At 33.1% G+C, this 25,130-nt stretch overlaps 1 protein-coding gene and 1 long non-coding RNA gene across 3 annotated transcripts; one reads left to right on the forward strand and one right to left on the reverse strand.

Moving 5' to 3' along the window:
- The first annotated feature begins 791 nt into the window (after positions 1-791).
- Positions 792-6,805, forward strand: LOC138238409 (uncharacterized protein C10orf143 homolog). Of its 2 annotated transcripts, XM_069188984.1 has the most exons (5): positions 793-901; positions 1,083-1,166; positions 1,918-2,097; positions 3,040-3,102; positions 5,959-6,805. In XM_069188984.1, exons 2-5 carry the CDS (start codon positions 1,083-1,085, stop codon positions 5,986-5,988), a joined length of 357 nt encoding a protein of 118 aa, XP_069045085.1. In that variant the 5' UTR covers positions 793-901; the 3' UTR covers positions 5,989-6,805. The 2 variants fall into 2 exon arrangements, with proteins under 2 accessions (XP_069045084.1, XP_069045085.1); XM_069188983.1 differs by having other exon boundaries at positions 792-1,166.
- A 7,754-nt stretch (positions 6,806-14,559) lies between these two features.
- LOC107077339 (uncharacterized) lies at positions 14,560-24,600 on the reverse strand. The gene is made up of 3 exons (XR_001478386.2): positions 24,469-24,600; positions 15,384-15,475; positions 14,560-14,913 (listed from the first exon to the last, which is right to left on the reverse strand). It is a non-coding gene; the product is annotated as an uncharacterized lncRNA (long non-coding RNA).
- Between the last annotated feature and the right edge of the window lie 530 nt (positions 24,601-25,130).

A 25,130-nucleotide genomic window follows, 5' to 3' on the forward strand; every position in this document is an offset into this window, starting at 1 on the left:
ACATAGGTGTCGATTTGTTTCCCTTAGATTTCCTTGTAGCCCAAGCTATGAGCTTCATATTCTCTTTTTGATAAAATCTTGAATTACTAAATTTAGGGTTCCAGATACCAATCAATAACTACATTTTACTTTAAAAATACCTACAGTAAAGGACTGTATTCTCTTCTTTAATCAAATTATACTTTTGAAAAATATAACAGGTAGCCGTAATATTTCTGGAACTTTGCTTAAAAATAGTTTTTACATACCATATAGTTTAGATTACAATCACACTGTTAATTGACCACTTAGTTGAAATATCAGTAATGATTTCATTATCACATATTCTATTCTAATTTAGACTTATTCTAAATTACTTAATGATGCTGTCAATTAACACTTTGAGCTACTTATGTTTAGACATTAACATCAGGTCGTGAGCAAAATGAAACTTTTTTAACTTAGTAGAAAGAGACAATTATTTATTGCAGATATTTCAGGTTAATGTTATGAACAAGTATTTTATAAATTATGGTATATAAAGTTATAGTATACTTGGATTGCAATGAGTTTCAATTCACCATGTTTATTCACTGTAGTCTCCCTTGGAAACTAATGAATTTCGCCTGAACTGCTACAGAAAATATTAAATATCTTATTAAATCTTATTACTATTTTATTAAACGTAAATATATTTAATATGTACAAAATATGTTCTAGTCCCAGTTACTCAACTATCACCGCGTCTTGCCCCTCAGAAGTATGGCGTGCACGTCCTGACGTTTCTGGTTAGCGTCTCCTTTGATAGGTTGTTGTCCTTCCTGTACTAATGAAGTGCTCTGTGTAACGTGATTTCCCGCTGCGGAAAAAAAGATAACTGAAGAAAACTCTCAAGGTTGTATCCGATGGACTATAGTGAAGGGTAATAGACCTGAAATGCATTACTGATGATGGAAATGAATGGTTAGCGTACAATCCCAACCATATGCTATTTTACTTTATATTTTTAAATAAAAATATCCAATCGTTTATGTTCTCTTATCCTTGGGATCGCTTTTTAACTTTTATTACTTTGCCTGAAAATAATTGATTTGTACGATCAGATGGCAATGTCGATGGATTGCATGGTTCCAGCACAGAACAAACGCCGCCACGAAGAGGATCTTGATGTAAATGTGAACCAGACGGTAAGTCAGGACATGCAACATAAGCGTGTTTCGCCAACCGGTGGGAAAGCCAATCGGTGACGTACATGTAAGGTGGATTTACAGTACGTAGCGCCCGGCTGCTACAATGTTTATACTTCGAAGAATCAAGCACTTGATGTGTTAGTTACAAACTGGATATGTACTGTAGTATGACCTTTATGTGCCTCCTCTTGTGATAGACACTGCATTGAAATATCTGCTGACTATTTTTAGTGCTAAAGGTGGTGCTGCCAGAATAACTTGGCAATGTTTAGTCCCTTTTCATATCATATCATTCATATCATGTGAGCACAACTGGTTTTATCATGGTTAATTGTAGCTGTTACACTTGAAGCAGTTGAAAGTGTGCGTGTAGTTAGTTTTTTAGCTTCAAAATAGACCATTTTTTACTTTTAAAAAAGAGGCTGTAGTTTTCTGTTCAGCCTTTTTTCCCCTTCAAAACACCGTCTTTGTATAGTAGCCGGCATCAAACGTGCTCTGTATTATAAATTAATTCTGAGGCTGGGTTGTTACAGCATTAGGTCAATGACAGCATATTTCTATTTCAATGCCAAGAGTGCATCTTTTTTTTTCGGAAGAGTGGACATTTATTTCATTCAGTGAACAGTGGCAGTGTCTTGAATTATTTGAAGCATTTGTAAGAACTGAAATGTTACTTATAGCTACCAATAACAACACAAGGCAAACACGTTGCTAAGGGTTACCGTGCTTTGTTTGACTCCTTTCCCAGAAGCGGTTTTGCAGTGGGTCTGGAAGTTGTAATCAGTTTGAAAATGGCGCTGTGAGCACACAGTTAACAGAGAGTCCCATGGATACCTGGGACATGCATCAGCAGCAGTCTCTTCCTCGGTCACGGAATCCAAACTGCACTGCCTTCCTCTGTATTACCTCCACCCAGACCTCTGATATGGTAGGAGAAGTTTTCACGTCGTTTTACAGTACGTGCATATTTCAGGCATCTTATTTCTCATTTATACCTAAACACCTCGAATAAATGTTATTGATTCGGTCATGTATTATGACTGACACCCACTGCAGCTTGTGAAAATGTGTGCATTGCGTTTTTAATTTAAAATTCTCAAAAGTGCTATATGTGACAAGTAGCAAGAGCGACAAAGCCTAATTTGTGCATGAAAAAACACCAAACCCCTAACTTTTTATATTCAAATCTAACTGGTGTGCACCCTAAACAAAATCAATTTATCCTGGTGGAAATATCAGGTGTTCAAATCAGTTTCCTCTCTACAAAAAAGATATGTGGAATTTGTATGGCTGGACCCAAGGGGTTCACTATGAAATGGGCTAATATGAAAGGCACATGAAACTGACCCCAGTTACCTTTTCCCTTCTCTTCTAATATATCTGTTGCAGAAAGGAATAGGAAACAAAGAGTGACAAGTGATCCACTTGTATATAATCCCATTTAATTTTAACTTTAATGCTAAATGCCAGACTCAAAACTGAGAAGCTTACTTTCTGCTTTGTATGTTATACAAAGAGAGCCATAATGTTGTGTATTATTGAAGGCATTATGTTGACTGTCCTTTGAAAGAATGGTATTTTTATGTCTCCTTTGCTTTTTTATTTTGTAATTCAAGTGTTTTATTCTCATCAGCTTTTTTTCTCCTTTGTTATGTTGTATGTATTTCCAGTATGTTTGTTCTTTAACAATAAAATAGGCATTAGTTATTAACACAGTTACTATCTGTTTTAATTTATTAATACAATCCGTAACTCTGCAAACATTAGTTTAGTCGTTAGCATACATATAGTGTTTTATTATGTATATTGTGCTTTCTTAAATGCCAGGGAAATATCTTTAATATACCTCATCTCTATGTTATTTTATCAGAGGTATGCATCTGAAGATGGCGGATTCGTACAGCTCTGTCTGCGTTGCAAGGCTGGAGAGTCTGTGAGTATTTTTTTTCTGAGTATTGTAATTACTGTTTGCAAAGGTTTAAGAAGTAACACTTCTTATTTAATACATATTTTACATAATATAGGCTACTAGTTAGTCAACATTGCAAGCTACCGTTCTAGGCCCATAGTGAAACATTTTTAGACACTATTGAGTTGCCTAGCAAAAGGCAAAAGCCTAGGAAATTATTGTATTGCAGGTTCAAAGAGTCCTGAATGCAAGAAACCAGAATGTATGTTATTTTAAAATAGTGTTAATAAAGGAAGTGGTCCATGAAAAGCATTCGAATGTAAATGTTTTCAAACTTGTAATCTATATAGCTTGGAGAATCCATTGAGAAGGCCAAAAATGAGTGAATATTCAAATAAATTAAATTTACTCTAATGAAAAAATAATACTTCATTTGGAATATTTTGTAGAGTTTAGCTATTCATCCTCCAGGCAGGATAGATATATTCTAGACATATTGTGAAGAAGAGGTCCAGATCAATTTCTGTTCTGAAAGTTAGTTTATTTGTTATGGATTTAAAAACCTGAGGTTGTAACAGTAAGTAAGGGTTGTTCAAGCTTCAAGTAATTAAACCAACAACCAAGGGCAAAAATGAAAATTAAGAGCAGGTTTGTTCCATTTTCAGAACTGAATTTTAAAAAGGTTTTAAGTAAGAGGAGGTCTCGGGTTTGTGATTCACTGTTCTTTCTGAAGTAGTCCATTTCAAATTAATGCGTCTGAGGAATTTGAGCATTTGAATCAGGTCTTCTTCTTCTCTGATGAAGACTAAAAAGGTTAGGTTCTTTCAGCCTATCAGTTTAGGACAATCACTTGAATGCCAGAGTGTATCTGTTTGTTCTTTTCTTGACTGATTTCACAGTACCAGTAACTTTTGTATTTTACAATATTAACATAACATCCCTTGATTTGAGTTCTATGTTTCTGACTGAATATCATTTTGTATGCTTTTTTACTTCTTTCCTATGTTGTCTAGAAAATGTAAATGATGTAAACATAAACCTGAAACTCTCTTAAATCTCAAAGTGTTGCATCTTGTATTTCTAGTTTGTTTATACTATCTGCATTTAACACAATATGTAACATCTGACTACTGTTTGCCCGCAATTCTAGCTACATCTTTTTGAATTTCATTTGGTGCTTCTAGTGGTTATTAATCATGTTGTTTTGAGATTAGTAAATCAGTTAAGTTTGTTGACAAATACATCAGATTGATAATTGATTCAAAGTAGGAAAAGCGGTGGCCCTAGTACAGATCCTAGTGGTACTCCATTAATTACTTCCGTCCCAGTTGAAGCATTCACCTCTTATCTTCACTCAATTTTCTATTAACCAGTTTTTAAACACGTGCATTTTTCCAAAATCTTGCCGCCTGTAATTTTAAGAATTAAACTTTATCTAAAGCCTTCTGAAAATGTAAATACACCCTATCTTACGTTCAGTTCTTATACTGTTCCTCAAAGAATTCCATATTGGTCATCCTATAGTTTAGTACTAATAATTGTTTCCATAACATTGCAGTATAGACTGTTTGTAATTTCTTGGTTTAGTTTTATCACCCTTTTTAAGTATAGACAGTGTTTAACAATATATAACAATTCTCCAGTCCAATAGCACTTCCCCTGTCTCGAGCAACTGCTGGAAGAGTTAAGTTAATGGGTTATGAATAAAATCTCCTTTTTTCTTAAATACAAATGGTAGAATGCCATTGGTCCCTGGAGATTAATGAATTTTGAATGCTTCTTGTACCTGAAATACAGATATCTAAAATCTTCTATGTTGATGCTAATTAAAACAGAACTTTGACTTTTGTTCTTCGACAAACTAAGAAAGCAATCATTAACCATGTCTACCATTTCAGTTTCTGCTGCTGAAATTTCAATAGGTTTTTCCCAGTCTTTGATTTGCACGTTTTGTTAGAAGTGTGCATTTCCTCCTAGAATTTGTGTGCTTTTTCTTTCTGTTTCTTGGTTTCTTCTCGCCTTCCAGAGACATGATGGCTATGTTAACCGAGGTCTGTAAACTGTATTTGTGAGCTTTTGTTTATACAGTATGTCTTCTTTAGTCTTGGTTAGTCCTGTTTAGTCTTAAAAGAACAGCGACCTGTGCTTTTAAGAAAAAGCCACTTTCTAGTGATGAGCTTCAGAAAGGGAAAAAAAGGTGGAAAATCAAAGATTAAGGATAATTTTGAGAACATTATCATATTCTCATCCACTTCTGGAAGTAAAAAGAAAAAATCATCTGTGACTATTCTGTGTACAGGGCCTTGTGATTTTCACCCAATTCAAGTTTTAACTTTGATGAAAGTTACAATATATTGAATAATTTAAATGAGGACATAGCTCTTTATTATAAAAGTCTTTAAAAATAACCACAGGTGCCATTTTTTGCTCAATGTTTTTTTTACTAAGATATTGTAATAATTGTCATTTTTTATTTTGCATTTTTAACTGTGAACAATACAGTAATTGTGGTTTTCAGAAAGTATAATTAATCGCGGTCTTTTAGAATCCCATGAGCTGACTAAGGGGAAGTTTGTCTTTTGTGTTTTATGAAGTTGTGGAATTGTTCAAAATCTTCTCCATCATCTTTTCTTTTAATTTGGTGTAACACAACGACATCAGGAATACAGTAGAGGGACTTACTAAGGTAAGATAGAATGGGAAATACAGATTACAAGGTGATGATGGGTATAAAAAAGACGTTTGTTTCTGGTCGATTCTGTTGTCCAGTTAGCCTTCTTCACTGAGTGAGGATAAAAACAGTTAAAAATTGGATTGTATGTCACTTAAACTTAAACTAAAACTGTTTAATTTGTAAAGATAATTTTCTCCTTCTTTCAGGGTCATATTAACCATATCATGGGATTCTGAAAATCACTGTGCAGCCTGGATACCGAAATGCATCATGAGTTTTGTAAAGATGAATGTAGAATCTTTTCCACAAGTGGAGACTTAACAAGACTTGTTTTATGAAACTAAAAGGCATGTTTAGTATTTCTTTAATCACAAATTAAAATTATGTGACAAACCAGTATTCAGAAAGGGCTAACTCTCAAAACCCCTGGTGCCTTAAAAGAAGGGAGAGAACATTTTGGATGCTACTGTATATCTTACTGTACTGTAAGATGTATGTTGTACGTACTGTATGTTTTAGAAGGTAATATCAGGAAATATTACGTTATTCTATGTAATTGTAAAACATTGGAGTTGATTACATTTTTAATGCAGTTTTTTAAGATAAACCTTATTTGATCAATGTTATTAATACTGTTTTGTTACTACTTGCATGTAAATTAGATACCTTAATTTCATTTATTTTTCAGATAAAGAATTTAAGTAAAATGTTTAGAATTCTAATCATGATTACTGGATAAGAATTTATTTGGTTTTTAGATATGTTGTAGTATTAACATAGTTTGAAGAATAAAATGGAAATGTAGTTAGTTGCTTTTTTGATAAAATAAATTCTTGTTTGTACTGTATAAGTATGTAAGTAGAAAGCATTATTGAAATTTTGTATTTCTTTTTCATTTACTGACAGCTGTTTAGAAATAAAGAGACTGTTTACACCTGCATTAAAGGGAAATGACTGATTCAGGTATTGTATTTTTGTGAGGATCAGTGTGGTTGGAAATTGTTGAATTGTTGAAAACCTCTGAATATTTAATAATAAATGGATTTTAAAATACATTGACTTTAATCATTGAACAATGGAAATGAAGGATTTGGCAACAAATATGTTTTTCTTTGCAGTGTTTTGCAAGTTTTCACATGATATCACGCTGGAAGATTGTCTTAAATATATATTATATTTGCATATAAATGTATATAGTACATAGGTGATTGTTTGAACAACTACTGTATAACTCTGTTCACAGGCTTTTTGATTTTGCATTAATATTGTACCACATATCATTCTACAGCATTCAGGGTAAGTATTTTTTTTAATCTTTCAACATTACAGTGTATTTTTTTAAATGTACAGTCCATCATATGTTTTGAGGGTAAATATTATTTTTAAGAGACAGGTTAGAGCACCGTAAGTTTAGTTAGAATTGTGTATGCATGTCAGAGGGTCCAGTTTTATCAGATTTGAGCTATGTGCCACTGTATTGTAGACTAGATTATGGGAAATTTGTTATTTTTGGAATATAATGAAAGTACTCATGTTCTCCTGGTGTTTTTAAAAATGTTTTAAGTAACAGTTTGAAAAATAGAATCATAGCAGTAATTGCCTTGACCAGTGTAGAAACATTCCCATGGAATTCTGGAAAAAAAAGTTGCTCCACTTTTTGTTTTCCAAGCTTAATTTAACTTGATTTGTTTTTCCTTTTTTTCTAATATTTTTATGTAAACATTTGTATACCAGCTACTAATAAATCACATTTGAATTCTTCTTTCTAAAATGAATGTTTATTCATTTATTTTAATGTGCTTATGATAAACCTAACTTTTTTCCAATAATTTAAACAAAGTTTTATTGCACTTTTTTTAGCTAGTGAAAGTGTACACTTCACTTTAAAAGAAGTGTAATTTGGTAATTAACCCATTGGATGAAAAGCAAATTGAATGAGACCCATTGAATGTCTAAGAATATTGATATCTGGGAATACTGCAGATAAAAATTAATCCATCTAAAATTTCGATATTCAAAAGTAAACAATGGTGTCGCAGAATCATGCTGAGTAGATTTGTAGTAGTTTTTTTTGTTCGCTGTTATTTTATACTCTTCAGAGTCACTTCCATCTTTTTTTATTTCTAAATTCATTGTAGATTTTTCTGTAATTTCAGTTTGATCATTGGTTTTGGCTTCAGAAAAAAAAATTCTTTGTAACTTTTGAATCCTCAATCCTTGTTTTTAAAGCTCGTTAGGAGATAAATTGCAGCCACAAGGTGCTTTTGTTCCATAAATTAGTTTGGTTTTATGTTAAGAATGTTCATTTATTTTAATACTGTAGCAATCAGTTTATCTTGTATTACAACAGCACAACACCAGTGCTTAAGTTGCCTCTGGTGTTCCTTTTAATCATAGGTTTCATTGACGCTGCTTTTTGAAGTTATCAAGGAATTACTTGTAGCACAAGAGAAGCAATTGGGAAAGACTGAAGTTTGTAGTAAGTCAACTAAAATGGATTTAAGTGTATTACTGGCACAATCTCCTCTGTCTTCTCACAGTACAGCCCACTACACATGGAGAAATGAGAATGTATTCTCAGACAAAGCTTGACCTAAGGGAAATGGCTTCAGGAATCTAGATTTTCAATAATGTAAGACAATAAAGCTTAGGCTTGTAACCTGCTGCAATATGGTACAAGTATAAAGAGCTTAGTAACTAATAAAAGAAAAGAGTCTTCAAACTCATATTTGAAGATCAAGACCCCCCAGAAGGACACTTCATAAAGATCATAATGGGCAGTCAGTGTATGATGGAAATGGTGTGCTGCCATACTGACCAACTCTTGACAACTGTCTTCTGATGCTCTGGATATTGATGTGCCTTCGGTTGATTTCCTTGGGGCATTTAGAGCAGCATAACTGTACATCTGCTTATTTTGATGTTGCCTTTTTCTTATATACATTCATCTTGCCCTGCATCATGTTCCCATAAAAACATATACACCCCTTTGACATTTTCATAAGTGGTCCAACTTGCTGTTGTTCTCCAGAGGAAAAGGCTATTAAAGTTTTATTGAGGGAGTACATCAGGTCCAGTAGCATGAAAGCAAAAAGTTTTACTTTTTTTGTGTATTCTACCATATGTATTCCTTGTCAAATTCATTATTTTTTTAATTATTCTTGGGATATGTTTTTAGAGAATTTAGACCTGCATTTTTACTGTACTCTGATTTTGATCTATTAATTCACACAAGACCAAGGTGTGTTTTAGAAAGAATTTTAATGATTTTGTTTTTCTTGACAGATGCTATCATAGCCATTTCCTTCATGTTGGCTTCATTTGTAATCTTCTACTGCAATAATTTATGTCTAATTTGATGAGAACATTTACACTTCATTTTGGTCACTATAATTGTCTCCTGTGTTTCCTAAACTGGCCTGTCTCTTTCAGGAACATGTCCTTTTCTGGATCACATATACTCTTACAGCATTTCCACCTACTTTGTTTACAAGTCTTTGATCCACAATATTCCAGTTAACGTTACACCCATGTTCTGCAAGGTGAAACTTTCATCATTGTTCCCTATGGGAACTTTATACCCGTGGAGCCCTTTCTTTTGCTCAAAAAAGTAGTCCCCCCTTCAGTAACGGAATTCTCTAAAGATGCAGAACAAAAGACTATGTACAAAGGCACAATTTTATGTTCTGTTTAATGGTACAGATTTACTCTTCTCCTGAAATGTTACCAATTTCCCCCATAAATCTTTTTTGAAAATAAATTAATTTAACCAAGTTTCTTTCAATACTGATACAACTTGCATCATATGTTGTAACCACTGCAGTACATACTGTATACAGTAAGTACAAAATGGAACTGATATGACTCTACATTAAAGAGCACTGGTCCTGGATTGCACAGAATTCCGAAACATTTTGTTTTAGAAAACATGATTATAGATTGCTTATAAGAAATCACATTGTGTGATAAGTTTAGCTTTGTTATAAAAATCAGAAAATATTGCAGCGCTGAGTAGGATTAGAATGGATGTGGAATGAAGCTGGAATTAACAGTACTTTTGACTTTTGGTCATTTATGAAAAGTATTGTATTACATTGAGCTGTGGTATGAATGTCTTACATTTTCACTAACTGCAGTAATTTATAAGGAAATATCAAGTGAGTGATTCATCACTTGCAGCTGTAAGGTATTTGCTGAGACAAGGTCTACTATGCCCAATACACAATTGGCAGCTAAAGTAGGGGCTTGTAAATCAGTATAATCTGATTTTAGCATGTTGTAATTTTCCAGATAAATAGACAGTTGATTCCACAGTTCCAAGGTCAATTGTCCATAGAATACCAAACAATTACAGAGACATTTCACTATCATACTCTATAGGGAAAGGTCAGTGTAGGATTCTGAGAATAATACATCAAATTTTGTAAGTGATAAAAAAATCTCATTATATCAACAATGTTGGTGTCTACACTTAAGTCTATTAAGCTGAAGGTCAATTGTTAGATTCATATAGATGGGATATTTATTTGTATTTCTTATGCTGAGCATGTAACATGGAACAGCTGGGCAATGTAAATCAGTTTTCAGAATGGAATACATGTGTTCGGAGAAAAAGGTTTGTTTTAACTATGCTATTTTCTGATAATGAATTATGACAAACATTTTAAAATAGGAGTATTATAATAATTTGCAGAAACATAATGATTGAGACTCTACATCTCATTCTGTACTCCATTTGTAGACTTGTTTAATATAAAACAGAGAAAACTATTCTAAAGGACATCTGTATTTTTAAATTCAAAATATGTAAATTATTCTGTTAATTTTACACAGCTTCTTCAGCATTGGTACATATTTCTGTCATTTGTATAAGCAATAAATTGTTTGTTTTTTAATATATTTTTAAATAAGACCAGTGTAAATCTTTATTTGGCCGACATTGTATAACTATTAGCATTATAAATCTCTGTTGATTAAGATTCCACAAATAAAGGAGTGTATTTATTGACTGTTCTGGAACTCACTAAAATTTCTTAATCTTGTTTAAAATATCATGAAGACAAAACCAACATGTTTAATATAAGCAGACCTTTACTTGAGCTGTTCAGGTTAGAAGATAATATTGACAGAACCAGTAACTTTAACTTACACAAGGGAATGGAAACCTCAGCCAGACCTTGTTTTGCTGGAAAACAAGGGTAATATGGAAACTGACATTTTTAAGGTTATTTACTTAACTGGAATCACCTTTGAAGCTTTGTTTTGCCTTGACAGTACCCATCCTATAGCTAAGAAGAATTCCCAAAGATCCCTGAATCATATGGATTGCTACCCCTGCGTTGATCTGTCAGTCACTAAGCAGACATTGCTAATGTAATAGGTGCCGGAAGTGTGGCAGATTACATATGAAAATAAGGACCGCAAAGATTTTGTAGAGTCATGTACATAAAATGACTCTTTAAAAAGAACAAAGAATAGGAAAGATTAGATAGTGAAGTTCAAGGTGGTAAAGACTTAATCCATGCAAAATTTAACTTCCCAGGTCACCAAACAGAATAATGACAATATTATAAATTAATAATGCAGACAGTGTTCAGTTCATTTGCCTGTTGCATCCTAACACTTTGGTTGTAAATTTGGTTGGAAGTAATTTCTAAGGATTAGTTAATCTTGCATAAAGGTTAAATCAAATCCATTTCTAAGATGGGAGACCCTTACAATATCTCAGGAGGGTTAAAGTTAAGGGGAATTAAGATGCATTCTGCCTTCTGCTTAAGAACATATTCTCATACATTACACCACAGATGTCTCAGTTTAGATTTATGCAGAAAGTTAGTTGTGCTTTAGAATGTAAGGAAGATGATTCATCTTATTTCTGAAAGAAAATAAAACACCTTCCCCACATCCTTTAAAATATTTCTTACTCCTTTGTACTCAAAGTATTTGCTTAGCTGTGCATTCTAATAAATTTAAGGTAGGCGTTACATGACAAAACATTATTGCCTGTTTATGTTTTACCTCTAGCGTCAAGTACTATTTAACACTACACTGGCCCTTTAGTAATTAGTGGAAATAAAATCAATTTAAAGTTCTATAAACATAATTAAGAACACAACAAAATGTCACCCTTCAGTAGCAGCAGAATGTCAGCTGAACGTTCCAGTGATTTGTCAGAGAAATAATTACAGTCATATTATTCTACATACAAAACTATGTATCAGCAAAATTGTTTACATTGCAGAAATTTCACTGAGACACAACGGCAACATCAATATGTACAGTATACCAATGGTTTGAGATGTATTTTCTCATAGAAGTGGAGTATGTAGTGATCTTGTGGAATTCAATAATATATCAAGAGCAAGTCATCATTGGGCTAAACAGGTTTCTAATTCTTTATTCTCCTTTATTTTTTTCTGTTAATTAAATTAGATTCTTTAATGTTATGGTATTTTTATTTTCTTAAAACATTCTAGTTCTTAGAATGTTTCTATAGAATTTTGACAGTTCAGATATAGCCATATTTTAGATATTTTATTTATATAATCTTTATCTAGAAATATGAAAATGTGTCCAGCTTTGTAAAGATTCCAAAAGGTGTGTTGATCGGTGGGTATATTAATTGCTTTTAAATCTAGCCTTATTGTACATTTTTGCACATCAATCTTCTCAACCCAAACTCCCTACCAACACCATTTAGACAGACTATTTCAGCTAATCAATTTCACTTAGCAAGAGTCAAGAGGTATATGTGCATATTATTGAATATAATTTCTATTTATTAATGGGAAATTGATACTGTCGATCCCATTCACTGAGCCAAACCGGTCTTTTAATTGTTGATTACTAGAGGAGAATTTATAAAGAGAGAATAACAGATGGCAGGTTCTGTATTGTAATGCTGGAAATCCATCAAGAGAATCTGATGCAGAGGCATGAGAGTGAATCACATCTTGTATTTACCGGGTTTAGGTTTCCATAATCTTGATGTTAAATCTCTCTGTCAAAATGATCAACAGCAATTGTGAAAAAGATGAATGTAATTCTGGTTCAGGGTTTCCTATAAACCTGTTGGCTCTAAATACCTAAATTAATTGCTTGTAGTTTAGTCACCAAAGGGTCTGTGAATTTTGTCAGTTGTTTGCATTTCTTTTCCTGATATCTTTATGTTTTTAAGAGAGTAAGCAAATGGAATGATAGCAAATTGTTCTCTGTCTCTTCAAGAAGATTCTACATGGTTACATCTTCTATGTAAAAAAAATTAAAGGCAAATAATTTCAAAGGTGCATTTGAACAGGAAATATTTAACTTGATTTTTTTTCATATATACTTACATAAATTAATACAAGATTTCTGTGTAAATCAATTGCATATTGGTTATAAATAATTACACTTTTCTTCTTTTTGTTTTATAATGAGATCGAGATGCACACCTTTTGATAAATCAATAAGAGCAAAGATCATGCAATGGGAATGCTGGATTTATATGACAACCCTTACATTATAAAACATTATTTTATGTTGATTTAATATATATTTTAATACGTTATTTAACATATTTTACATTATTTTAAGAGAATACATTTAAATACCCTATAGTCATATGACCAACCTTCATATTAATGTATCTTTGAGAAAGAGATTGTTTTCAAAGCCTGTAAACCAATTAAGAAAGTCCAATATTTTGTAATTCTCATACATACCATAACCAAGGAGATGGCAGAGGTTACAAATAATACTGTAGTTGCTAAACACAGATGTGGAATTGTTAGGAGGGGTGCCCAGCCACCAAACATTATTCAGCATTAGAATAACAATGATTATTTTTAGTGTTTTCTTTCTTGTTTTCACATGAAATCTCGTCACCCCTCATTCTTCATGTTCACACCTCTAAATTAGTAATGTTGTCCATACAGTTCACGTTTGCTCTCCAGGTTTTTATTGATTTTCTAGGAATTTAAGGGACAGGTTTTTTTTTTCTTCTATAAGTCAATGCATCCAACTCAAATTTAAATGTGTATGTTTTGAAGGATGTTTGGTGGTCCAGAACTTGCAGTGTTGTAATAATAATTCCACCTCAAATTAAAAGAAGTACCAATATCAAAACTCACAGATTTAACGTTTTTTTATGCTCCAGAAACCATCATGAGGAAATGGATGGTGGTTTGTTGTAACTTTAATATGCTATTATTGGATAAAAAATAGTGCTGTCTTAATTAATTTTAAAAGTGTAAGTTATTTGTGGTTGTCAAACCAATTTAAACCATGAGATTGTGGTGCACTGAATGCCAAGAATTTGAGTTTACTAAATGATATTCAACAACAAAGGAAAAAGCTCTTCTTAAACATGAAGTGAACTATTGAGGACTATTTAAGTTTTGTTTCCATAGCTGCTTCTCTCTGTGGTATAATAATAAAACTGTAGTGAATTACACCATCTTGCCTTTTTCATCTCTGTAAACTATTCACTTATTGATTTATAATGACAACAAAGACATTGTATTTAACTTGGAACTCAATATTGCAGAGGAATTGAGCCATCCCAAGGAATATAAATCCAAATTGCAAATCTACCATTTATGTCTGTTCATGTTTCTAACCCATCAGCTCAGTACTGTTTGGTTTGGAAAACCCTAGGCCTGAGGCATTACAATGCTTGTTGTGACTATTAAATGTTTACTTTCAGTTTTGTATTTCCATTTTTAGTTGCCTTACTAAATGTGCTCATTTGTTTTGGGGTTTATTCACCAGTATTCAATTTACAATTAATACTCAGACGATCTGTATTATGACAAAAGAAAACCAGAGTTAGTAGATAGGATTTTATTCAGTGGAGCTACAGTGTTCAATTTGAGTACAATTACTCAGGCTTGTACAGTATATGCAAGCATCTTTCATAGACTTAGCACATACATTTTCAGGCAGGGCTATAAAATGGGTAGTTTAGAAAAATAAAAGCTTTGACAAAAAATATTGGTGTATCCAATGCTTATAACACAAAGAACAAAAATTAGTTTAATGTACTTTTCTTACAATGTTCTGTCAAATACAGTGTCTTCTACTTCCAACTTCAAATGAATTAGGGGCTTCAGATTCTGAAAATGTATCTTCACTCTTTACCTTAATCCAGCAGAGACTCTGCTTCATTCTCATTTCAAGCCCTATAGGGACAACACCCATGTCAAGAAGTATCATTGTAATATGTCTTGTTCTGTGTTGTGTAAATATCAAAGGTAACAGGAACTGAAATTATTTGAAACTATCACAGCTAAAAATTGATTGTCTTCCTATGTTTACGTAACCAGATTTACTCTCAAAACACAAACTGTCAAATTCCAAAATGTTAACAAATGCATTGCTAAAAGGATTGTTTTGAGTTTCAGAAATGAATTGTTTAAGATACAATGTATACTTTTTACATTGTGCTTTTTTATGTTTAAGGAAAAGTAACACTTCCTATCTTGTATCTTCCTCATCATACAATGTATACTTTTTTTCATTCAGATTCCTTCACAGTTCCCTTTACAAAGCCTATATATTTCTACTTGTAAATGTATCTCCAAAATCAGCAACATTAAACTACCCATTAGAGTGTTATCAAAATCTCCCATGCACTAATATAAGGTCTTACCTGTTGCTTTTTAATGGATCTTTGACTGTTCTGGCCACACAGACATGTCGTCTGAGTTGGGACCTTGCACACCTGGGTTCAGTCTTCACTCTCTGTTTTGAATATAGAATGAGGGAAGACAATATATCTGTATGGCTATACCTCTGCAATGGGAATGGAACATGGGACATATCAAAGCACATAAAACAGTTTTTCACAAATTACATCTTTACAGCTCTCAGTGCAATGCAATATAATCTACAGAGTGGTCATTGTCTTGTGTAAAGCAGTGTGTTCACCTTTCCTTTGCATGTATTGTCCAAAACAGCACAGTGGAACTGAAAGGCACTTGACGTTGGAGAGACTTTCTAAGCAGTGGCCAAAGCAAAAGTGTAAAGGGACAATTTAGCTTTTCAGGGCACCTGAGTTTCTATTTCCCTAAGGGCGTTAGAACCAGCACACCTAAGCACTTAAGTCATCAAAACCTTTAAGGGAGAAATGATATTCTGTTTTCATTTGCCTCTGAGATCTTCTTGACCCCTTTCATTTCAGTTTGTGCTGTGGTTATATTCTATCACAATATATCAAAGTGCATCATTTGAAACATGAAAAGGATAATAGTGTAATCATGAATCATGTCTACCGTGGAATTGAGTTATTTGTAAATTGTCCACATTGTAAAATTAGGAAATTACCTTAAGTTCAATATACAATATTAGCATGATTAAGCTCCAACTGCATGTAGGCTAGTACATATACAGTGACAGTCTTATTGAAATTAATGTAGAGCAAATGGCTTACTCCTGTTTTATTCAAATGTGTTTCTTTCTCACAGCAGAGGGGGCAATTGTAGAATAGCATTACATAGATACAGCATATGGTCACATCCATTTGTTCTAAAATTTGCCTTGATAATTACCAGTAAGTTCATTACTTTAACATTTTAAGTATTGTAACTGGCATATTGCAGTGGTAGACTCATTTGTGATTCCAAATCTTTTGTGCATTGCATGCATTTTTTTTTCTTGAAAGGATTCCAGACTCAATGCAATAGTTTTATTAAGTTAATTTATGAAACAAAAACATAACAGATCTTTGCCATAGTATAGCAATTTGTGCATATTCCTGGCATGGCACAATGGTAATGAATGACTGCCAGCATCATTAGATGGCATAATTGCTATAGTATGGAAAACACATTTTAATTAGGTCTGGGGATACACTGAGGTTTCAGTGCTCTACAGATAATATTTATATACCTCCTTCAAACCTAGATGTTTTTTTTTTATTTCCACAAATAGAAGTCTTCAGTTCTGTGTGCCTGACAAGGCTCAGGGAACATGGAGCAAGTTTTCTTGTGATTTTGTTTTTCTTAGTCCCTAGTGAAAACTACTGCCACATTTTAACTTGAACTCCAGGTCACATGATACATGAACTCTCACCTCTTGACCCCATTTCCAATAGGTCTGTGAGCTGGGGAATTCAGTGTTGTGGCACAAAGACAGTTACTTAAGGAAGTGGGTCACAATTTCAGTCAACATGGCTCACATTCTCTCATATTCTTGACACTTTTCACTAAAATATTTAACCTTCAGTACTTCAGGAGTTGACATTACATTTTGTATGTTTTGAGGATATGACCTTTTCTATCATGGTGCCTTTGCTTATCCTTATTCAGAAGGAAAGAAAAATAGCTAAAAGGTATTGAAAGCTAAAAAGGAAACATTTTTATTGTGTGACTATAGGTGGGATGTTAATACAATTAAAACTGTATACCTGTCAATGATGTTAATACAAATAAGAACTTTTAAAACAATAGATGTATTTTAAGTATAGCACTTATCTTTTTTTTTAATCTACATTGATCTTGGTCCAAGGGTGTAGTTTCCAGTGGGATGTTTGTCATCTCTTCCCTTTCTGTCATTAACACACTTAACTTAGAGCATAAAGCTTGCGTACACAAGAATAAACTTTTTAACTATTAATTGACATTGTGTGAACAGTTGGCAACAGTTGGATCCATTAGAAGTGTAACGTTTTTGTACAGCCTATACTAAGGGACTGGGACTGACCAAGAAAGTGACAGAATTTTATTGAAATGCATTGCATTTAACACATTTTGATAGTGACTTATTTTAATTTACAAAAGGAACTGCACATTAGGCTTCTGTGGGCAATGTTACTAGGTGATGTTAAGCTCCAGAAAGTACAAATATAAAAATGTGCATATTGGTTTATAGCAATTTAATGGCGTTCTCATTAAATGGCGCAGTCGATAAAGTCACGTTTTAAAAACAGAATATCTTAGTCTGTCCAAAATTCTTGCAGCTCCTGTTCAACTCCTCTTATCAAAAGAAACTGAAAACATGTAGCCTATTTCTACATTGCATTTAGCCCCTGGAGTAACTACGAAAGCGCCTGCGCGATGGCGCTGTTTGTACATCCCTGTACTCCGCTGAGCTTTCCTTACACTGTCACAAGGTAAGTGCTGTATTGTATTAAATACACAAATCACAGAATCCTTTTTCCCCGCTACAACAAACACTACATTTACAATTCGGAAAGCGTATTTTTTGTTGATTTTGTATAATTTTTATTTTGTCAATTCTTTTAAATTATCTAACAAATAGGACATCGGACATAAAACAGGTAAGAAGCGGAATTTTAATGTCCCATTTAAAGCAACTTAGTATTTGGACGTAAGTCTCTGTCTCTCGTTTCAGTTGATCTTTTAATGCTCCATTAGCAAGAACATTATATTTTAATATAATTATATTACAAGTATTGTAAATGTCGCTACATTAAAACTACCCACCTGTAATGAGTAATGTTTTACTTGATAGTCAAAAATAAAAAAAGTAACAGCAGTTGGTTTTTTTCATTATTAAACCAAATGTATTAATTGACTTTGTTGATTCGTTATCTGGCTATATGTGATATTTATATACGGATGCATAAAGTTTTTAATATGCATAATTATGGTAATAGATTAATTTATGTAAAAGTGATGCCAATCTTAATGGTTCGCAGACGTGATAAATACGCAAAAACATTATTTTATGCTTTAAAACGCGGTTTATTTCGTGATACCCGCTTACTGTAGAGTGTGCTGAATATGCACTCTTAAATTGCGCCGTTTCGAATAATCGTAGATTTATCTTTTCTGTCAGAAATAGAAATCATATTTTAAAATCCTTAATTACGCAGTATGGAGGGTATAATGTGCACTAGGTGAACACCAAGTTTTCTTATTTTAAAGTATGACAATGGTTTATGTTTTATAGTAATAGGCCTAATAAATATTTGTTAAATGACTAATACACTGGTTGATTGTGAAAAGGTCATGACGACTTTCTTGTTGTCATTTCTTGTTTTCGCTATTAATCATATTGTTTATTATATTGTCAACATTCCATGGAAAATACAATATAAATGCAGGGATTTATTTTATGGTTGTGTTTAAAGCTGTAAGCAGACCGAACAGCTGAATGCAAGTTTCTTGTAAAATGATTTTTCCCTCAGCTGGAAGGTTTCTGTGATTCCTGTAGGTGGGGCAATATCACCACAGAAAAGCAGGCAAATGAAAGAAGAAACGTAGTTTACCACTATACCTACAAACACCACTTTTATTGAGACATAATGGACCTTAATGCAAAGCATTGAAGATAGGTTTTAATCTTAACTGCTATATGAACGTGTGTGAAATTATATTACGCGGCTCTTATACAATATTATTCAATAGAACAAAGCAGATTTTATAAGTGTGTAATAGAGTGGTCATAATTTCGCCACTATCTATAAATATATGTACAGAATATTTCTTTTAGGTGCATTGAGTTAATTATTTAATAGTTTGAAAGCCTAAAATGTATCCTTAGGCTATGTGTGTCTTACAATCTATATCTCATTTTTGAAACAGGTGGGAGACTTTAAAAGACCTTAATGATCGGAATAAACTTGGTAAACAATCTATCATTTTTTTCACTTTTGACCGTTAATAAAAAAGAAGAGCATGGTACGTAGACATATTATTTTCAGTTTCAATTTCACTATATATTTTACATGTTAATAGTCTGGAAGAGGTCTCAGTTTCTTTATTCATTTCTTTCTCCCTCTTTATATCAGTATCGCCCCGGGCTACGCTCTGGGCACCCACGCCGCCCAGCAGATTTCTCTTCATTTTAATATCCGAATGAAAATGCAAATTATACGGCGACCGGGTCTTTTAGTGTAGCTTGCCGGTGCACTTGTTTCGTGGGATTTTACAGAAAAATGATTCAAGAAAATATTGTAAATGAATTGTCGTTCAGAGTCTTAAACGTGTTTCTTATTGCAATACCACTATTATTTTTCTTAAGAATATTTTATATTTATGCATTTGTTGCCTTTACTCAAACTATAAGAATAATTAAAATACCGTGTAGAATTATTTTACTGAACAAAAAACATAAGTGTGAAAAAGGAAAGTATCTTATATGTGTTCATCCAAATGAGTCCTCTCGGGAATGCCATACATTTATTTAGTTGTTTGGGAACTTTTAGATTATTGTACTATATTAGTCGTATTAAGGTAAAGTCAACACAAAATGAAATTGAAAGGTAGTGCCTAATCTTCCAGTAAACTTCAGTTAAAACGATTTTCCCGAGGATTTATCGTTTATCGCGTTTTATAGGCTATAGAAAGACGTTAACTGCTGTGGTTCATTAAGGTCTGTGAGATAAATGGTTAGAAATACCATGCAAAAGCTCATTTGGATGGGTTAAATATATTTATAAACAATTATAGAAAAACCCCACAGGTCTACATTCTGTCTTATTTCATGGTTTGTATTTTTCTTCAATATCCGTCGTGTTCTTGCAAGTTTCAGTTTGTTCCCAATGAATATTTAAACGTTAATAGAAGATTGAATTGTATTAGGACATCTGGACTGACAGTATCAAATGTGACAACAGCGTCCCAGTGGTTGCTGAAATTTCAGAGTTAATTATAACGAAGCATGTTTAATTAAAGCCAATTACAATATCTTAAATTATCTGATCGATCCCAGTGTATACAATGTCGGTGTTTTCTTCTAATAAATACGGGGATATGGGAATGATATCTTGTACTGCACAACTTTACTACCGAATCTGTCTGCCAAGATGCAACATTATATAACATAGTCGCGAAATGTTCTCCAAAGATCTGCTTGTTTGATTTGATCTATTTTCCATGCATGTGAGTTATTACGTTTAAATGTTTACTTCTACGTTTTTATTCTTTATGTTTTTTAAAAATGAATGTTTTCCTCGTGATTGTGAATTTTGTGCCTTTTTGTTATATATTTTTCAGCAAGCAGAACGCCGATCATTAAACAGGTGCATTTGCCACGCTTTAAAAATACTATGTCCAGTCCTTCATTTACCAAGTGCACATGTATTAATTGGTTTGTGTGTTAATAATATAAATTACAATTCAGTAGAAACCTGTACAAAAATTAGAAAGCAATGCTGGGATCATCTTATTTGTCTTAAAATATCACGAAGTTTTTGACTGAAAATTATTTTTATTACGTTGTAGTTTCAAGTGTTAATCTGTCAAACTACCTGAGGGCGGCGCTGCTCATCAAACTTAAAATAACATCTCAAGGTGCGCTTTCCATTGAAGTCGAGTTATGCCTGCAGCCCTTGAAAAATCATTGCATTTTGCAGTTTTTACTTTATGATTTTGTTAATATTTTTTGCGCTTTGTAACATGTACTGAAATACAAATCCAATGTGCATTCTATATATTTAAGTGTTTACATTGTATGTATATAGCACAAAATATGCTGTTGCTATAAATGTCATACAGTATATTCCTCTTGATATAATTGTATTTTTTGTATATTTTCTCAAATATATAATACCCTTAACGGAATTTTATTATCGGTAAGCCATTGATGAGGGGAAACCTAACGACGGCTTTAAAAATATAGTCTTTCAAAAGACTTGTTTTTAAAGTTGTACCAACAGCAACCAAAACACAAAGCTAATAAATGTTAATTTCAAGTTTCATCATATGCGTCTATGTTTAAATCGATTGCATAATTTAAACACTGTAAGCTAAATCATCTCAAATACAGAAATGAAATTTAATATTACTTTTAACATGTAAAGTGCATGGTAGATAATGGAAGCTATTTGGGGCTTTAAGTGGGTGAAAGAAAGTAAACAGTGTACAGAAAGCATAGCTATACTAGATCGTAAATAAATAATCTCTGTAAACTAAGTTCATATTATCTTAAATGAAATTTTAACATTTAAATTGCAAATATCCGAAAATCTGAACGCCGTGTTTCATCTTTAAAATATGAGCGTGGTGACAAAAGCGTCTAATGGAACTTGCGACGTTAAAATAAGATGACATTTTGATGTGTAATACACGTCATTTTTTTCAGTAAATTGTTGCCATTAAATAACAACAAAATATCAATAAAACACCCTTCTGTTATTTTGCGTGTGTATCATTACAAAATGGCGTTTTTGTATAATTGTACGATGTCAGTCTTTTTTTGCAATGGCTGACACCCTTGGACTACACATGAAGGGGCTGTCTAGATTGGTAACCAATAGAAAGACCTGGCTACAGAGACCTGCCACAACTCTGATTCCCTACAATTTCCAAAACTCCCAGAATCGCATTTTTTCTTAACTCTTGTTTTATCTAATGTTTTCTTCTACCCTTTTGAAGAAAATGTAAAGTCTCTCGCATAATTTAACGCGCGCAAAGCATGTTCTTTGGTAATAATAATTACAGAAAACTTGTGAAGATACACTTTTTGAAATCCTTCGAGTAACGCATGAAGAGCGCAATATTTGGAATGTAAGAGTAGACTACGTTTTGATTCTTGAAATGTATAAGCTCCTAGTATGTGAATTGTTTTACAGCTCGTTCTTTCAAATTTGACGTTCATAAGTTAATTTTGCATTCGGACTTGAACTTCAGCATTAGTAGGTTTTGCAGTTGTACTTGACAGGTTATGCGGAAATGGAGAGATACATGAAGGCAGACGTGTTTTAAATGAATAAGTGTTATTTGTGTGTAAAGACGAAGTTGTAGAAAGTTGTCTTTGTAACGTGTGTAATTTTGTAAAACTACGCACGGTTTTGTTTCATCTTGTGTTCCAGCAATCATTGGAAATCAAATTATCTATTGTTTTAATTGCATCTAACCAAAACGGGAATTTTGTGCGACTCCGTATTTACATGAGAAAAGTGAAAGTAGTCTTTAAAAAGTCATAGATTGAATGTAAGATGTGCGTTTTCTAAGTGGCTTTAGGACTATTTATTTTTTCCTCCGTGTAAAAAAGGAACAAAAATATGAGAAACAAAATTTTAAACTGTATCTTTAAGCTTTCTTCATGCTCTGGTATGATGTTAGGAGGACAGCTGGGCAATGGCCATCTGACTGACTTTGCCTTGACATCTGGGAGCCCACTGGTGTGTGGCACGCGAATCGGTTGATGTCGCTATTTAAATGCAAATTTGTGGGGGATCATTGAAGCCTCACCCCGTAAATTCACACAAAAGGAACACTTCACACACAATAAGGAGGAGGGTCGTTTCTTCGGGAGGTCTTGGCAACACCAAGCAAATCTTATTCAAACCCACACACCTTCTGCATGACTAGTTTCTCTTTTGTCCAGCATCTACTATTAGCACACTTCTTAAAATAAGATCATACATCACCGGCAGCGACTAAATCCACATTTCGTCATCATGGTTTGTGTAATAGACCGAATTTCAATCTAGTTTTATATAAAAAATTAACTACTCACAAATATTATTACTATTATTATTACTATTATTTTATAACTTTTCGCACTTTATAACCATATATAGACGCATGCCTAATCGTGAAGCAAGAAGAAATTCATTTTTTTCTCTTTTTCGTTAATCTATTACTTAATGAAAAATATTTTCTTAATCACAGAAAGGGGAAAACGTGTTTCTCTCTTTATCTTCACAATTATATACATTGTGTTCACAAAATATCTGTAGGCTAACGGCATGTTAGAAAAGAGCTAGGTACTAGTAAGAACAAAATCCATGCAGCGACTGATAACAGATTAGTGATTTTTTTATCAAGTCTAAATAAATTAATAAATCTTAACTGCAGTACTTATTTGTTTTAATTAAGAGTTAATATGAGAGCTACCTAAATTCTGCGGAAATAAACCGATGTGAACTGTCTTCCTGTTGTGGTATCATTTTAAATTTAGCTTGTAGCTAACAGTATAGTGGAGTCAAGGTAAAAGTTGGTGAATAATAAAGACCGTATTTTCCACGCTTTGGGTCCAGGACCAGATGATCCTAGAAAATGAGCTGAAATACATTCAGGCTCAGCGCCTGTTGTGAAGAGCAGCTGATTCCCCTATTTCTGGCCAGATGGCTTCTGAACACAGATTTGCATTCATTTTCGCCTAATATCTTCCAAAATAGTGGGGCAGCTGCATATGTTGTCAAATAAGGTTTAAAACTCCTTTTTAGGACAGGATCGTTACCTACGTGATGGGTTTGTGGAACTTTTTTCTCGATCCAGTCAACAGTATCAGCTTTAAAAGGATTTGTTTTAAAACCTCCTAATTTGGTAATCAGATTTAAATCGCCTTGGCGCGTGTAATCTGTATTAAAGATACAGTAAATGACATAAAGCAATGTGCAGTTTTTTCTCTGACATTACAAAAAGATTGTAATGCGATGCCAAATTAATCCATATATAGATTCATATATTTCCTCTAAAATGATGGACGGATATAGTGCTACCCATGTTTTTGACTTCTTCAAGTGATTATAAATCAATTACTTCTACACTTTTAAACTTATTTTAAAACTTAACCAAGTGCGCTTTTTTAAATGTCCTCTTATCTTCATTTTATTTAAACAAGAAAGCTTCCATCTGTTTAATGAAATATGAAACATAATAGTTTATTTGCGTGCATTACAAACGGTAATATTATTTTTTTCCCACTATAAGAATATTAAAATTCTGAATACACTGGTAACTTCAATATGTGACGATCTCTTCTAAAGTCTAATCTTATTACCCTCAAATCGTCATAAAATATGATTTTATTATACTTACGTATTTAATTAGACGACCAGGCAATGTAATGGATTTTGAGACCGGGCTAGAGCAACAGCTTTGATAATTCACTTATCTTTGGCAATAGTCATTAACCCCCAACACCAGCAAAATAGATTGCTTTCTAACACATCTCTCTTCTCTTCCTTTCGCCCCCCCAATACCCACCCCCCTTCCCCTCCACCCCCTTTAGTAGAGAGGGCTGAGGGGGTCCCCAGATAACACAAATCGGACTTCGATTTTCACCGATTAATTAAAATATTAACATGCATACCCTGCCAATTGACAAAAAAGCGGAAGCGCTAACTTAAAGGATAAAAAACATCACTCAATGCTATGATTGTCCCAAGTCCCTTTTTTATTATCAAAGACGGCCCGGGTCTTCTCTACAGGAAAGATGGTAGGACAGCCTCTGTGCATCCCCAGAGTCCTCTTCCAGGGAAACATGAAATACTTTCAAATTAATATAAATTAAATACTTACATTAAAATAGCCTAATAAATAATATTTTACAGTATATCGCACTTAGTGGTGACAGCGGAGAAATGGACGAACATCAAAATACAGGATTTAAGCACCTAATATTGAGATTAATACACAACTCTGTATTTACAAAGACAGGAGTCTTCCTAGTTTTTTATGGTGCTTCATGCTTTGCCTAC

Source organism: Lepisosteus oculatus, chromosome 4, assembly GCF_040954835.1.
Source record: "Lepisosteus oculatus isolate fLepOcu1 chromosome 4, fLepOcu1.hap2, whole genome shotgun sequence".
Taxonomy (NCBI): domain Eukaryota; kingdom Metazoa; phylum Chordata; class Actinopteri; order Semionotiformes; family Lepisosteidae; genus Lepisosteus; species Lepisosteus oculatus.

What these genes read in the sequence shown, in the direction of transcription:
- LOC138238409 (XM_069188983.1), top strand. Translation starts at nt 1,083, where the DNA reads ATGGCAATGTCGATGGATTGCATGGTTCCAGCACAGAACAAACGCCGC. An exon ending in CCACCCAGACCTCTGATATG is followed by an intron (nt 2,098 to 3,039) that starts GTAGGAGAAGTT and finishes TTATTTTATCAG; the next exon opens with AGGTATGCATCTGAAGATGG. An exon ending in GTTGCAAGGCTGGAGAGTCT is followed by an intron (nt 3,103 to 5,958) that starts GTGAGTATTTTT and finishes TCCTTCTTTCAG; the next exon opens with GGTCATATTAACCATATCAT.